Raw genomic sequence first — 15388 nt, 5'->3', positions numbered from 1 at the left:
TAGCATTTTCATCCAAGTTGGCTGACCATCCACCACACAGTGTGTGTGCTAGACTCCAACCCAGCTCCTCTAGAGTGTAGCCTAAACATCAGCTAGGACAAGACCTTGAAAAGCCTAGGAGTGCTTCAGGGTTGGACTCCAGACAGGGGCTGACATGCGTTTTATGCAGTAGTAGTAATTATTCCACTAGGTGTCTTCATCAAAAGTACAACGTCTAGAGACGGTAGATCTAAAGGATCAGAGACCAGCAACCTTCTACTGGGTGCTGCCAATTAGTGTTGCAATTTGAGGGACTGAATGTAAGAGTTGTGTTTAAAGGAATGACTTGGAAAAGGCAGCTTCTGCACATTTCTCACCCCAAGCCAAGCACTGACCATATACCACACCCCCTCTGGCCTTATTGGTTCAATTCGAAGGCAACGCCCCCACACAGAGCATCCCGCTAAAGGACTGGCCGGAGAGGGCTACCCAATAGAAAGTGAAGTGAACAGACCAGAGTCCCGGCTCTTTCCCCTCTTTCCCCAACAACAACAGATGGAGCCTGATTGGATTTCTACAGCACAGGACTCGAGTCTTCGGGAAAGATGACAATCAGTGGGTAGCTAAAAATAGGGGGGGGGGGGGGAATTCATACAGGATACATTTATTATCATCCGTTAGCTGAGATAGGGGACTGCACTGTGTCTGTGTATGGGGGGGGGGGGGGGGGGGGCTTTGTCCTATGGCCCTGAGGGTTAAAACAGCACAGGACAGCCAAAGCGAGGCAGAACAATAGAAGACCAGGCTTTACGGTCACGCTCTATCCCAGCCGGAAAGAAGCAGCAATCACAGTTTATATCCCACTGTCAACAGACCAGATCCTACTCGGCAGTCCACAGACAAAAGCTCCATTTTGGTAACTGTTGCAGTTATGGGTTCAGTGCACTGGAATTGTATATCATGTCCCGATCCCAAAGCACCGAAACAATATCTATTTTACGTTTTGTTCAACTTCAAAGGAGGTCAGTATTAAATGAAGTCGAGTGAATGAATAAGGCATTTATACTATTGCCCCTCTACATTCTCTGGGATGGTAGATCCATCTGTTTTGCATTCTATCAACTCGATCATTCAGTTCAGTTCACTGAAGCAGTCCAAGGAGTTGTCGACACAAAGTCAGAAGTTGACTGTCTAGGGGCTTATCTGAAACTGTAAAACTGGCTGATAACATCAGTCACAGAGCGATAACATTCCTTATGCCGTCTTGACCTCCCTGACCGATGACCCAAACTAAAGGTCATAAATTCCTATAAGTCCGGTCAGTCTGGCCTTTAGAGAACACCTCCTGTAAATAATGGACCCATGGGAGGATTTAAATCGGAGTAGGGCTGCTGCATGACCTTCGGGGTCAGCAGGTCGCGGCGTCAAGACACTGCTAGCTGTCATGTGACTGGACACTTCCATTTTGTTGGAAAACCAAAAATCCCACCGAAATCTGAGTAAATGCTCCAGTCACGACTGGATTGAACCACACCATTCCACAGGATGACAGGTTTCAGCGATTTTCCAGTCCATGTTCTGCTTTTGATTTAGGAGTCAGCTGACCCCATTGTTCAGTTCGGTGAGTGAGTCTGTATTCTGTGTGCACCTGTATATATACTAAGAATGTTCCAGGCAGAAATTGGCTAGGCGACTTAAAAAAAACATGCTAACATACATATACATACACACACATATACATATTTATATATACACTCACCCAAAGGATTATTAGGAACACCATACTAATACTGTGTTTGACCCCCTTTCGCCTTCAGAACTGCCTTAATTACGTGGCATTGATTCAACAAGGTGCTGAAAGCATTCTTTATAAATGTTTATAGGATAGCATCTTGCAGTTGATGGAGATTTGTGGGATGCACATCCAGGGCACGAAGCTCCCGTTCCACCACATCCCAAAGATGCTCTATTGGGTTGAGATCTGGTGACTGTGGGGGCCATTTCAGTACAGTGAACTCATTGTCATGTTCAAGAAACCCATTTGAAATGATTCGAGCTTTGTGACATGGTGCATTATCCTGCTGGAAGTAGCCATCAGAGGATGGGTACATGGTGGTCATAAAGGGATGGACATGGTCAGAAACAATGCTCAAGTAGGCCGTGGCATTAAAACGATGCCCAATTGGCCCATTACACCACCACCACCAGCCTGCACAGTGGTAACAAGGCATGATGGTCTCATTCTGTTTACGCCAAATTCTGACTCTACCATCTGAATGTCTCAACAGAAATCGAGACTCATCAGACCAGGCAACATTCTTCCAGTCTTCAACTGTCCAATTTTGGTGAGCTTGTGCAAATTGTAGCCTCTTTTTCCTATTTGTAGTGGAGATGAGTGGTACCCGGTGGGGTCTTCTGCTGTTATAGCCCATCCGCCTCAAGGTTGTGCGTGTTGTGGCTTCACAAATGCTTTGCTGCATACCTCTGTTGTAACGAGTGGTTATTTCAGTCAAAGTTGCTCTTCTATCAGCTTGAATCAGTCGGCCCATTCTCCTCTGACCTCTAGCATCAACAAGGCATTTTCACCCACAGGACTGCCACTTACTGGATGTTTTTCCCTTTTCACACCATTCTTTGTAAACCCTAGAAATGGTTGTGCATGAAAATCCCAGTAACTGAACAGATTGTGAAATACTCAGACCGGCCCGTCTGGCACCAACAACCATGCCACGCTCAAAATTGCTTAAATCAACTTTCTGACATTCAGTTTGGAGTTCAGGAGATTGTCTTGACCAGGACCGCACCCCTAAATGCATTGAAGCAACTGCCATGTGATTGGTTGATTAGATAATTGCATTAATGAGAAATTGAACAGGTGTTCCTAATAATCCTTTAGGTGAGTGTATATATATAGTGCTATGTACACACACACACTCACTCATCTGCTCCACTGGGAGCAGATGAAACAATGAATACTCCAGGACAGAGAGCTGGAGAGGGGCTTCCACTAACAGAGATTGAGAAACCCGTCTTAAATCACTCTGATTTTGATGAAGTGCTTCTAGAGATGATTAGTTCATGTGTTCCTCCCACAGCCTGAGTTATGCACACACAGACCAGATCACCTCTTTCAAATGCTGCATGAAAATGCCCCAAAAACAACCTTCATAAAATGTGTCAATCATTCGACGTCGATGACGGCAGACAGGGACATTCCTCTGGTTGGAAAAACTAGGTTACTGGCATTTAACACCCTGAGACACAGGTGAAGGAGAGACAGAGATGGGGGGGGGGGGGTTTGGAGGGATGAGAGATGGAGGAGGGATGACAGATGGAGGAGGGATGAGAGATAGAGGAGTGTGAGGGAGGAACTAAGTGGATGGCGAGGGAATGTGCACTGAAATGTGAAGGGAAGAATGTTGAAAGGAGAACTGAAGGAAAACACGCACATCAGGCCCATTTACAACATTCCCTGAAACCTGCCAGGTATTTACCGACACTGTCGTAATCCCTGACTGGAGGACACTAAACAGGCGTGTAACTGAAACATCCTTTCCGATCCACATACAGACCCGAGGCGGACGGACAGACAGGACACAGGGCAGAAAGGCGTGCGGGACAATAACACTTCTGGTGAGCAGCACTCCTGTGAAATCTGAACAGACCAAAGGATTACAGAGGAAGAAGAGGAGAGGGGGCGGATGAAGAGAGAGATAGGCGACAGGGAGAGTGGGGGGCTGGGGGTTAGAGGGAAGGAGAAAAGAGGGAGATGTATACACAGCACTATGAAGGAGATGCGGGGGTATTCATCCATGCTATTCTGATTGCTGAGAAACTGGATGGAACCGATCTAATTAATTGAAGCATCTATCTACACAACTCATCTACACACATCTACCATAAAACGGCCACAGGGATCTAACCGGAGCAGCGCCCAACTCCTCCGGATGAATACAGCAAACCCGAAAGGAAACGCCCGTCAAGCCAGAGTGTACGAATGGACCAAATAAGACTGATCAGTGGTCTGTGCTACAGCTGCGGTGTGCATACAGTAGTGACAGGTGGAAAAGTCTCACCGTGTTCTCCAGTGAAGTGCCCGACAATATGTATAATCACTGGGTAAATGTTTCTGGATAAACACAGGCTACTGCCTCCAAGCTTCGTCACCCAAAAAACCAAAGGGTTTGCGTGCTGCTGTTGCATGCGGCCAAAATCAAACAAGGCCCTCTGCAAAAGCATTGTGCACTCAACAGACCCCTGGGAGATGAGGGATGTGCGAGTGTGTGTGTGTGTGTGTGTGTGTGTGAGCATGTACGCACTCATGCATGTGTATGCGTGCATTGTGAGTGTTGGAGTGTGTGCGTGCACAAGTGTGTTTTTGTGTAAATATAGCATCATGCGGATAAAAACCTCAGCCAAGCCAGGCAACGCGAAACAAACAATTCTACCAAATACATGACAAGGATAGTGACAATGTCTCTACACTGAGAGCAGAAGGAAAAGCCAGGAACAGAATCAAAGTTTGGACGGTGCCAGACTTCTTTTGATGGTCACTGCAAGTAAAACGATGACTGCAATTTGAACTGGACACTTGCCCAGTAACCCAATCATCATGTTGGGAGAGCTTATTCAGAACTTCATGTTTATTGTAGAATGACCCGAAAAATCCTTCTGTGGCTAAGATTCTGGCTATGTTATCACTGCTGGTCACCGCAGAGCAGATTTTTCCCCGAAAAGACGGTCACTTTGAAAACCCAGACGAACGGTCAGACCACACCTGACCTCAGCATCACTAACCAAACCCACCGGAGACTGTGTGGCTGCAGAGGCTAAACGGAACAGCTAGGTTTCCACAAAACACCGAAAAAAAACACGTTATTTAACAAATGCACCAACTCCATTTGAACAGCTTGCCAGACGCATGCACTTCAACTCCTCCTGTCCAGACCTCGAAGCTCCATCTGGATAGAAGGAAAGGGTTCGGCCCGCAGCCACTGGGCTCAAGGCCCGTGGTTTCAGAACCTTACCTGGCCAGCCTCAGTGTGTGGCCCTGGGCTGAGAGCACCACTGTACCCGGGCAGACAGCTGAAGTTCTCTTCTTCCTTGGAGGTCTCCCCCACCTCCTCCTTCACAACCTCCTCATCCATCATCCTCATCCCCACCGCCTCCTCCATCACTAAAGCGTAGAGCTCATGTTGAAACACCAAACGTTCCGCGCAACGCGGCCAGGACGTGGTGGTGTTTGGCTGTAGAGATCCCGCTAACGTAGTGCTTTTCCCCACACGGAGAACAAACGCTCGGCTGCCACCGCTCCACCATCTGCACTTTGTTCCTGTGGAGAAACTCTACGTACATCACCACATAATTCCCTGTATGGGCTGAATCTCTGGGTTTAATGGAAGGGCTCTGAAAGGGGAGAAAGAGGGAGAGAGACAGGGGGAGAGATAGAGCGCTAGAGACAGAAAGAGCAAGCCAGTGAGCGAGGGTATAGAGATGGAGACCGTAATAAGGGGTGTCCCTCTATCAGAGATGGGGAGGTGGAAAGATAGGAGGAGGATCTTGTAAGAGCGTGGGGGAAGGGGTTTTCAAAATAATAAAACAGCTATGTCCACTACAGAGAGTGGGCAAACAAAATAATAAACCAACCCCCCCCATCTTTAAACTCTATTCTTCTACTCCTTCACTTCCCTGGGGCAACTTAACTCATCCTCTCCTGCTCTCTCTCTCTCTCTCTCTCTCTCTCATCCCTGCCTGCCCCAGTGAAAACCACTCTGTCCATTCCTTCTGAGCCACTGGACACTATACTGACGCACTCGACTCCTGGGTGGTTCAGGCCAACCAATCGCAGCTCAGAGTGCACCGGTCATGGCAATAGCCATTCATTGACAGACAATTAAGCTAAATCAGCTCAGAACCCTCTATGGAGGTAGACAATACAACCGATCCAGGCAGCGTCACAAGACCCTTTGCTTTTAAATGAGGCGGTGTGTTCTTCAACCATCATGGATACCCTGATGGATACCCTTCAGATCAAAGGAAAAGTGGAATACAAGTAAATTCCCTTTGTAAAGAAGCAGTGTCAACATCGGCTTCTCTTTTGAGTCGACAGGAAACCTGCCCCAGAGCCACTTTAACACAAACACACAGGAATAAGGAATAATTTCTTTCAGAAACCCCTTAGCTACTGGAGAAACAGGTTCAATTCATGGAACGATAAATCCGGCCATCGCTCCTACGGCACCGCTGTACGTCCGAAACAGGGCCCGCAGCACTTGGCCTTATTCCCTCACATAGCCATCTGAGAGGACAGGTGCTGCTTTAATTGGGCAGACATTAGGTGGAGAAAAGGAGGGTGGATGCGGTGTCAGTGGCAGCAGAGAGGTGCATGCTGGTGGATAAGAGGCTGGCAGAGTGAGGTTTCACGCCTCATTGCCTGTGCCTTGATTTCGAGAGACCCGGGAGAAACCCCCCATGGCTCAGAACAACCACCTTTTGGCAGCCGGCGACAAAAGCAGAGAACATATGATAATAGAAATAAAGCTGAGGGCAGGAAGTATATAGACGGGCAGAGTGCTGCGTGACGCACCTTCTAATTCTATATGTTAAGTGTGTTTTGAGGTCTGGAAATAACTGGACAATGACACTGACAAGTTTAGTTATTTTGGCTGTTAACCAAAATTCATTCAAGCTTTAATTTGAGGTTGTTCGTGGGAACCTTTCCATGGTAAAGAAAAACCCCTTCACAACATCCAGCCGAGTGAAGAACACTCTCCAGGAGGAAGGTATATCATTATCCAAGTCTACCATAAAGAGAAGACTTCACAAGAGCAAATACAGAGGGTTCACCACAAGGTGCAAACCATTCAGGAGCCTCAAGAATAGAATGGCCAGATCATACTTTACCAAAAAACATCAAAAAAAAAATGTCCAGTTCTGGAACAGCATTCTTTGGACAGGTGAAGCTAAGATCAACCTGTACCAGAATGATGGGGGGAAAAAAGTACAGAGAAGGCTTGGAACAGCTCATGATTCGAAGCATACCACATCATCTGTAAAACAGAGAGGAGGGCAATGTGATGGCATGGGCATGCATGTCTTCAAATGGCACTGGGTCACTAGTGTCTATTGATGATGTGACAGAAGCAGCCGGATTAATTCTGAAGTGTTTAGGAATATTTTCTCTCAGACATTTTTTCTCAGGACTGACAAAGCATCACATAAAAGGAAACCCAGCATTTGGTGATGTCCATGCGTTCCAGACTTCAAGCAGTCATTGCCTGCAAAGGATTCTTGTATTAAAAATGAACATTTTATATATGATTGTGTTAATTTGTCCAATGACATTTGAGCCCCTGAAAATAGGGGCTGTGTGTAAAAATGGTTGCAATTCCTAAACATTTCATACAATATTTTTGTTCAATCCCTTGAATTAAAGCTGAAAGTCTGCACTTCAATTGCATTTCGGTTGTTTAATTTCAAGTCCACTGTGGTTTCGCACAGAGGCAAAATTAGGAATATTGTGTTAGTGTCCAAATATTTCCAGACCTAACAGTATGACACAGACAGGCTTCTAGGGGGGAGTACTGTGACGCACACACACGCCAACCCACACACGCGCCAACGCACACTTATTGTTGGGTTCTTAGGCTTTGGATTTCAATGACATCCCTGGGGACTATAAATAGCGAGGTCCACTCTCTCTTTCCGACGACCCCCCGTGTGTCAGCGTGAGGGGCTAGAGAACTCTTCCCAGCATATATATAACATGTTGCTCCTGGGTGCTACTTCACACTTCAGAGAGGACATACCTCAGCTCTGCCATGCTGCCATGAAGAGGTCTTCAGATGTCCTCAACACTTATCTACGGTTGACCGCTATGACATGCGTACGACGTGTCATAAGTATGGATGACGTGGATATGTGATATTGATACTCTTCTGCGGAGTGTGTTGAGAGTCAGTGCATTAGTTCTAACACAACTGTTCAAACATCCCTTGAGAATCAGGAGGAGCCGGCTCATAAAAATGTTATAGCAAATTATGAGGAAAAGAAAAACGTTGAAACCAACGCCCTTGACTCTGCAAATCCTGCAGACAAACAGTGGCACAACAAGCTTAGAGCAAACAAAAAGAAGACAGACTTCTTAAGGAGGACTGGTTGTAGTCAAGTTCGTGGGACACAGACAGACTTCTTAAGGAGGAATTGTTATAGCGACATTAGAAGGACACAGCTGCACTGGTATGTCACAGCTAGTTGAGGGCTGGCCCCTTCCTGACATATACACAGGCCCCCATGTCTGGGCTCACACACCAGGGTCAAAGACATACACACAGCCCCCCATGTCTGGGCTCACACACCAGGGTCAAAGACATACACACAGCCCCCATGTCTGGGCTCACACACCACGGTCAAAGACATACACACAGCCCCCATGTCTGGGCTCACACCACAGGGGCAAAGACTTACACACAGCCGTTCCAACAACACACAGCCACTTGAAATACAAAGATATGGCTTGGAATTGCCAGGCCCCTAACCACACAATCACCATATTGACTTTGTAAGCCAATACCACGGCCCTATGAAATCTTTTAGATGGTCTTGATTACGTTTTACTGACAACCTCTGTAAAAGTACCAAGGTCAAAAAAATTTAACTCCAGTGCATTCTGATTTTTGCTCTCAAAATCACATTTCCAAAGAAAAACTATACTGGATATTTTAAGTCCACAACAATGACTAAACCACATCACAAACTAAAAAACAGAGTCAATTTCCTTGCGTAGTAAATAATCACAACACCATTCTGCCAGATTAGGGTAGGCTACTTTGTTGTTGACATTTAATCAAGAAGGTTTTTGGGAAAGCCTTTATCTTTGGCACCAGAAGACTGTTTTCATTAGCATAATTGCTAAGGGCTACACAAAGTAGTAGATGGCATTCATCACACACACACACAGACCGGGGCATTCTATACAGCTCTTCAGAAAGTTGGAGGAAATACAAATCGCTGCTGCATTTCTGTCTATGTATTTCGATGAACTTGTGCAAATTATTGCAATTTCAATGCATTTATTATTGTGTTCCATTCTAAGCTATCATCTGGTAAATGTCCGCAATTTGGGGATTCTGTCCACATTCTCGGCAGTGCAGATTTTGTAGGGCCTTATCATACTTACCATACTACGTACTAAACGAATGTTGCATCCTATAATGACATCATTATTAGCAGGGAATACATTTCCTCAGGTGAACATCTGAAGTAGACCAGTCTGGGTAGTGTTCCCTTCAGAGGCAGCCTTGGAGCTCCCCCCCCCCACCCATACACATCGCCTTAGGAGGGGTATTGATCGTAGTAGGGCTGGGCTTGGGGACTTGGAGACGAGCAGGGCATATTCTCTCTCTCTCTCTCTCTCTCACACACACACGCACACCTACCGCAGGGCGCGGGCAGGCTGAGCCACAACATGAATAACACATGAACAAACACAGAGTGTTTACAGGCTAATCCAGTTGAAGCAGTTAATAGGTAGTGCTGGCACACACACACACACACACATACACTCTCTTACTGCCAAGAGTAGGTAAGTCAGTGTAATGATGAGCTGTGGGCTGGACGTCTCTCTGGAATATACTCTAGCATAGAGAATACATGGATATATCACTGCAGAACCACTGTCCATGTGCATTAGCCAGTGGCATCTGTCCTAATGTCTATCAACACACAGACACTGCTATATACATCCATCCCAGGGCCAGGCAGACCTCATCCCTACATCCACCCCTTCATCCATCCCAGGGCTGGGGCAGCCTTCATCCAGCCGTCCCTCCATCTCTCCCAGGGCCAGGCAACCCTCATCCCTTCATTGGTCCCTTCCGCCCACCGAGGGCCGATGTAAGATGGAAAGCCCGTTCTCATTAGCACAACATCAGCCAAAGCCTGAAACGGTGTAAGCCGGACTGCCTGGCGTTAAACAGGGACTATGTGCCTACTGATCAGCTTAGCTCTATGGGACACAGAAAAACACTTTGGGTCAGTCAAGCCTATAAAGACCACGGCTCAACCAGAGAGGCAGAGGTTTATACAGACCTGGATGCTGGACTGACCTGCTCCCATGACAGGATTTAGGTGCATTTGATGCATACATTTGTATTAGAAATACAGGCAATCTAACCTCTAACACAGTTCAGCAGTTAAGTGAGTGGCCCACTGACAAATAGATGCTAACCTTTTCAATTCCAGGGACCTCCAGATCAATGTCAGAAACCTGAGGACCACCGTTCAACCATGAAATGTTTTTGTTTAAATCTCATATTTGGGATGTTAGCAATGCAACACCAGTGCTTCTACTCGCCAGAGTCAGATAAACCGTTTGTGTCTCTGCATGCAATATAAAGGCATTTGCAAACTAGCGTTAGCACAACAACTGACAGCCGATGCCACCGACTGCCAATGATTCCGGTTAGGCGAGGTATGCAAGTCACCTTCACCATATCGGATTATCTACTTCCCAAATCAGATTAAAGTGATGTATTTGAACAAACACAATAGTGGATAAAATGACAAATGTTCACACTGATGAAGGCTGACTTAATGGAACAGAAACACAACAGTTTTAAGGTGCTGGACTGCAGCACTGGCGCGTCGCAGTAGTTGAGGTAGGTTTTGGCGCGGTCGGCCTACCTGGACTTCCTCGCCACGCGCAGCTGCATCCCCCAGCAGCGGTTCTGCCGGCGGTGCGTTGATGGTGACGGACTTCTCAGAGCGGCTGCCGTCCTTGCTGTGCGATTTGTGGCGGTCACGGCTGCGTTCCCTGAGGAAGGACCACAGAAACACCGGGTGAGTGGAGGGCTACAGGACTGACATCACCAACAACAGGAAAAAAAAACAATCATGTCCGACGGCAACCAGCTCTGTTTATTTACTATTTCTTTTTCATTAACATTTTCTCCCAGGTGACATCTGCGGGGAAGCTTAGCGGACAAGAAAGAACACAGAGAAAAACAATCAGCTGCTGTTTCAGACAGAACAGAGGGCTGACTTGGGTCCAGAACATGACCCTGCCGATGATGCGTCCCTGAGAGGTGGTATTGAGTCCTCTGCTCCATTCCCAGCCAGCATTACGACCCAACTACCGCCAACTACCATCAAATCCTGTCCAAACTCCTCTCTGCTGAACCCGCCCCCCCCGCCCTGCCCCCCCCCCCCCGTGAGTCCTCATTTGTGGACCTGAACCCTGCGCTGACCCTCTTCACCCCCAGATCCCAGCTCCCTAATCCAGTGTGGGAGGGTGTGACCGCCAGGGTCTTCCCATCCATACGTCCATCCAGATATAGAAGGATAGATGGCACCGGGCCCGAAACGGCTACAGCACGGCCCCATTAACCCTGACGGGGACGCCACCCACCACACTCCCAGCGCTCACTAATCTGATCCCGGGGCAATTTCATTCCATTTCCTTTTGCCCTTCCGATGACCCTGGGTAGGGTGCTCATCCGTCAAACGATGTGTTCATTTTAAGTGTATAGGGATATGCCAATTCAGTACTCCATCCCCAAGCCTCTACACTTTACAGTACCAGCCCAATGATCCAGTAAACCTTTAAAAGCTGTTTGTAAAAGTGCTCCTTTGCTTGGAAAAGCACTAGAACATAAAAAATAAAATACAAATTAAAACAAATGCAATGAACAGTTCCAGTCTGTATAAGGTAATCGATATCTTCTAACATGGCTAGATTAAATAAAATTGTTTTTTTACAGAACTTTGGAAGTCTTCCATATTCATTGGAAGGCCCATATCCTAGTCTGGATCTGATGAACACTACCTATGGTTGACTTCCTTGAGGGACAGGAAGAAATTCAGTAAAGTGCTTCCTCTGGCCATCTGGTACAAAAGAACACGCACAGACCATGAAAGGAACTTTTATTTATTTAATTATTGTTGCAATGAAGAAACTGTTTTTGCAGAAAGGCAAACCGCAGAAGAGTCTGCAAATATTTTAACCAGTGGAAACCACTTCAAAATGTGCCCATCCCCTAAGCCAAATATGAAAGAGATACGATGAACAGCAAATCAAAATAGCTACAGACACAACAGCAGGACGTTATTATTTAATCAAGCCCGCCAAATACATTCATTTTGTATTGCAGAGAATAATCTAATTAGTAATTGTGACACTTTTACAATCGATAGGTTTGGATTTTCAAATCAAACAATTGCAGTTTATTGTACAGATTTTCCACTGTAATTTTAGGGCATTTATACAGAATGCAAATGACAACACTTCATACACAGGCCCCATATTGCAGGGCACCAAAACTAACAGGTGTTTAAGGTTAGTCAGGTCTATTCCATCCCAACATTTAATTAGCTAGAGAGGCTGTTTTCTGTTTATCTATCGCTCCATAGGATGTGAAGATAGAAAATCGTTGAATGGATTAGAAAATTTAAAAAAAGTGTGTGTGTGTGTGTGTGTGTGTGTGGGGTTAACATGGTCAGGTTTTTATGGGGAGGTGAAGGTGTGAGAGAAAGAATCTATTGGACAATGCTTGTAAGACACAGGCAAACCAGGAGCCATGACTCTAACCAATTACAGTACATGATCAGGCTACCCGTTGATGTTGCTTTCCTTTTTCCCCAAACATACGTTTCTCCTCTGAGCTTTTCATTGCGTTGAGTCTTTTGTGAAGACCATAAAGGAAGTAACAAGTGTAACAAATTGCAATGCCTCTAAATAGGGGGGCTTTTCGTGTTTCTTTCTTCCCCCTCAGACAGCCCCATGGCCCCCTAGGTCTTACTGCTGGCAGAGGACTCGGGTGTGTTTCAGTAGGCCTTGTTAAGGGATTTTTAAATCCTTTTTAATACATCATGCTGTCGTATTGAGTTAGCTTTTCGGTGCCTGGCACCATATGGGGTCTCCACCCACTCCATCCAAAGTGGCTAAAAATGGGCTTCCTCGTGTGATAAAACATTTCATCTAAATCGTTCAATGGGGTCTAAGATATTAACTTTGTGTCCAAGTACTAGGATTTGGAACCGAATACTTTGAGTTGGGTTTAGCTGGTAGTAAGGAGCTAATTGAAAAGGGGGGTTTGCTAGTCCCAGAGTCCCACAGAGGGCAGAGCAATTGGCCAGCAATGTCCGGGATTTGGTGGATTAGTAATTGCTTCTGGTAGCCTTAGCTTGTTGCACTCTAGCGACTCCTCATGACAGCTGGGGCACCACTGTGCTCAATCAAGGTATGAGAACCAGAAGGACATCGGATGTCCAATGGGACAGAGAGCCTTTCTGGTAGGTATAAAAAGGTATGTACTTACTGTACAAAAAGTTGATAAGGATAAGAGTGTCTTTTTCTTTAATTAAATGTAGACCTTAGATAGCCTGTCAAGAGCAGTGAGATATCCAGCCTCCATGATATGATGAGGACATGATGAGCACTACTTTTTCAAAGGTTATAAACTTAGCAGGTCACAGGTGTAATACATTTAAAATATGCTGATGTTAATGATAGACACTGTCTGGATTCAATTTAAAACTACTTTTTTAATGGTCTGTCAAAAAACATATTTTAGACACATTCTGGCCTCGACTTACTCAGCCTAAATTTGTCAATTCTAAGGGTAAAAAAAACGTTTAAAAATGTTATGAAAGAGGCAGATGATTTGGACCACTGTTCTTTTCTTTTAGAATTGGGAATTATTAAAACAGGCCATATACAACAATGTTAAAGTACAACTACCATAAATACAAGTATAAACGACCAGAAGATATCTCCAGTGAATGCTTTAAAAAAAATGTATTCTACTAAATGATTTTGCGTGCCTGAGATGTTGTCAGTTTAAACGGTCTTGTCGGTTCATCAGTCAGTTTACCATCCTTTGCACCCCAAACCCCTCTGGACTAACTAATACTATTATTCTGTTTTGTTCTGTAATGGATGAGGAGGAGACAAATCTTGTTACAGTTTATATTCCGTGATGTAGACGTTATAGGCAGGATTTAAATAATGAATTTTTTCCCTTGTTTTCAAAATATGGGTATGATTGAACACCCAACGCATTTGGGAAAATGGCATAATGATAAATGTGCATGATGGTTCAAAAAGTGTTATTGACTTTCTGTTACAGAACAAAGGCATGGAATGAATTTTGAGAGCTCTTGCCTCCATGAATATAAAGCACAATGCAACACTGTGGATTGTACAACACGCATGTTCAATGCCATGGACACATTCAATGGTGTGTAGATCCATTACTGATTGACCTAAAGCTGGACTCAAAACAGCAAATCAGTTTGAACTTAATAGTTATGAATAATAACTTTGGAGTGGCACACAGAACACAGGTGAAAGGAGTTGATCAGCACTTGTGGATCTCTAGGAGAGCCAAGTGTGTTGTGATACAAGGCGTACCTTGTTTATTCCAGCAAGACAATGCCAAAACCACATTCTGCCTGTACTGCAACAGCATGGCTCTGCAGTAAAAGTGTCTGGGTGCTAAACTGGCCTGCCTGCAGTCCTGACCTGTCACCCATTGAAAAACGAATAATACGATCAAGGAGACCCCAAAATGTTGAGCAGCTGAAATTCTATAAAGCAAGAATGGTAATAGATTTCACTATAGCAATTAGTCTCCTAAGTTCCCAAATGCTTACAGAGTATTGTTAAAAAATGAGATGATGCCACACAGTGATAAACATGCCCATCCCAACTTTTCTGAAACGTGTTGCTGGCATCAAATTCAAAATGTCTTTTTCGAATGAGCTCTATTTGAAAATATCACTTCTTCCAAGAAGATGCTTGATTTAACATTAGCATGAAGTAACAAACAGTCTACAGTAACAAAGTAATGAAAATCCTATTAGTTCATTAGCCTACAGCTACATCAAGTAATATAAATCCAGTTGGTTTATTAGCCTACAGTAACAAAGTAATGAAAATGCAATTGGTTTAAAAACATTTGGAATTCTAATGATCCCCAACAACTTCCAAAACCAACCAAATAAAAATTTTGACAAGACATATTTTTAGCAATATATTTATTTAGACTGTTCCAACGCCCAACAGGGTCCGGCCATTCCCAGGTTAAGTTGTCAGGAGAGTCTTAAACGCCCCGTTTCATATCATAACCTACCTTTCAGAGGTACTAAAAGAGACAGAAAGCTGAAAATAGCTTGTGGGCAAGTCACAGTGTTCTTCCCTCCTCCCTTCCCCCTCAGACACCCTCCAATTCCCCCTGCATCATTAACACACTGCGCTAACCATCCTCATCGCTATTCAACAGCCCTCCTCTGGAACCATGTCATTAATAGAACGATACTTCCTGCGTGGAAGCGAGCAGTTAGGGCTTCTACATAGAGGGATTGGGGGAAGGCAGAACCAAGCCGGAGAACCAAGCCGGAGAACCAAGCC

At 45.2% G+C, this 15388-nt stretch overlaps 1 protein-coding gene across 6 annotated transcripts in view; it reads right to left on the bottom strand.

Moving 5' to 3' along the window:
* The window catches only part of LOC105019882 (vang-like protein 1), a 37897-nt gene that overhangs the window by 9884 nt on the left and 12625 nt on the right, over positions 1 to 15388 (bottom strand). For all 6 annotated transcript variants that reach the window (XM_013139986.4, XM_013139985.4, XM_013139987.4 and 3 more), the window contains one exon: positions 10663 to 10792. In XM_013139986.4, coding sequence (XP_012995440.1) covers positions 10663 to 10792 — 130 coding nt within the window. The remainder of the gene's footprint in view (positions 1 to 10662; positions 10793 to 15388) is intronic.

This window comes from Esox lucius, chromosome 22 (assembly GCF_011004845.1).
Source record: "Esox lucius isolate fEsoLuc1 chromosome 22, fEsoLuc1.pri, whole genome shotgun sequence".
NCBI classification, from domain to species: Eukaryota; Metazoa; Chordata; class Actinopteri; order Esociformes; family Esocidae; genus Esox; species Esox lucius.
Note: the sequence above shows the minus strand (reverse complement) of the source record. Positions and strands in the feature narration are given on the sequence as shown.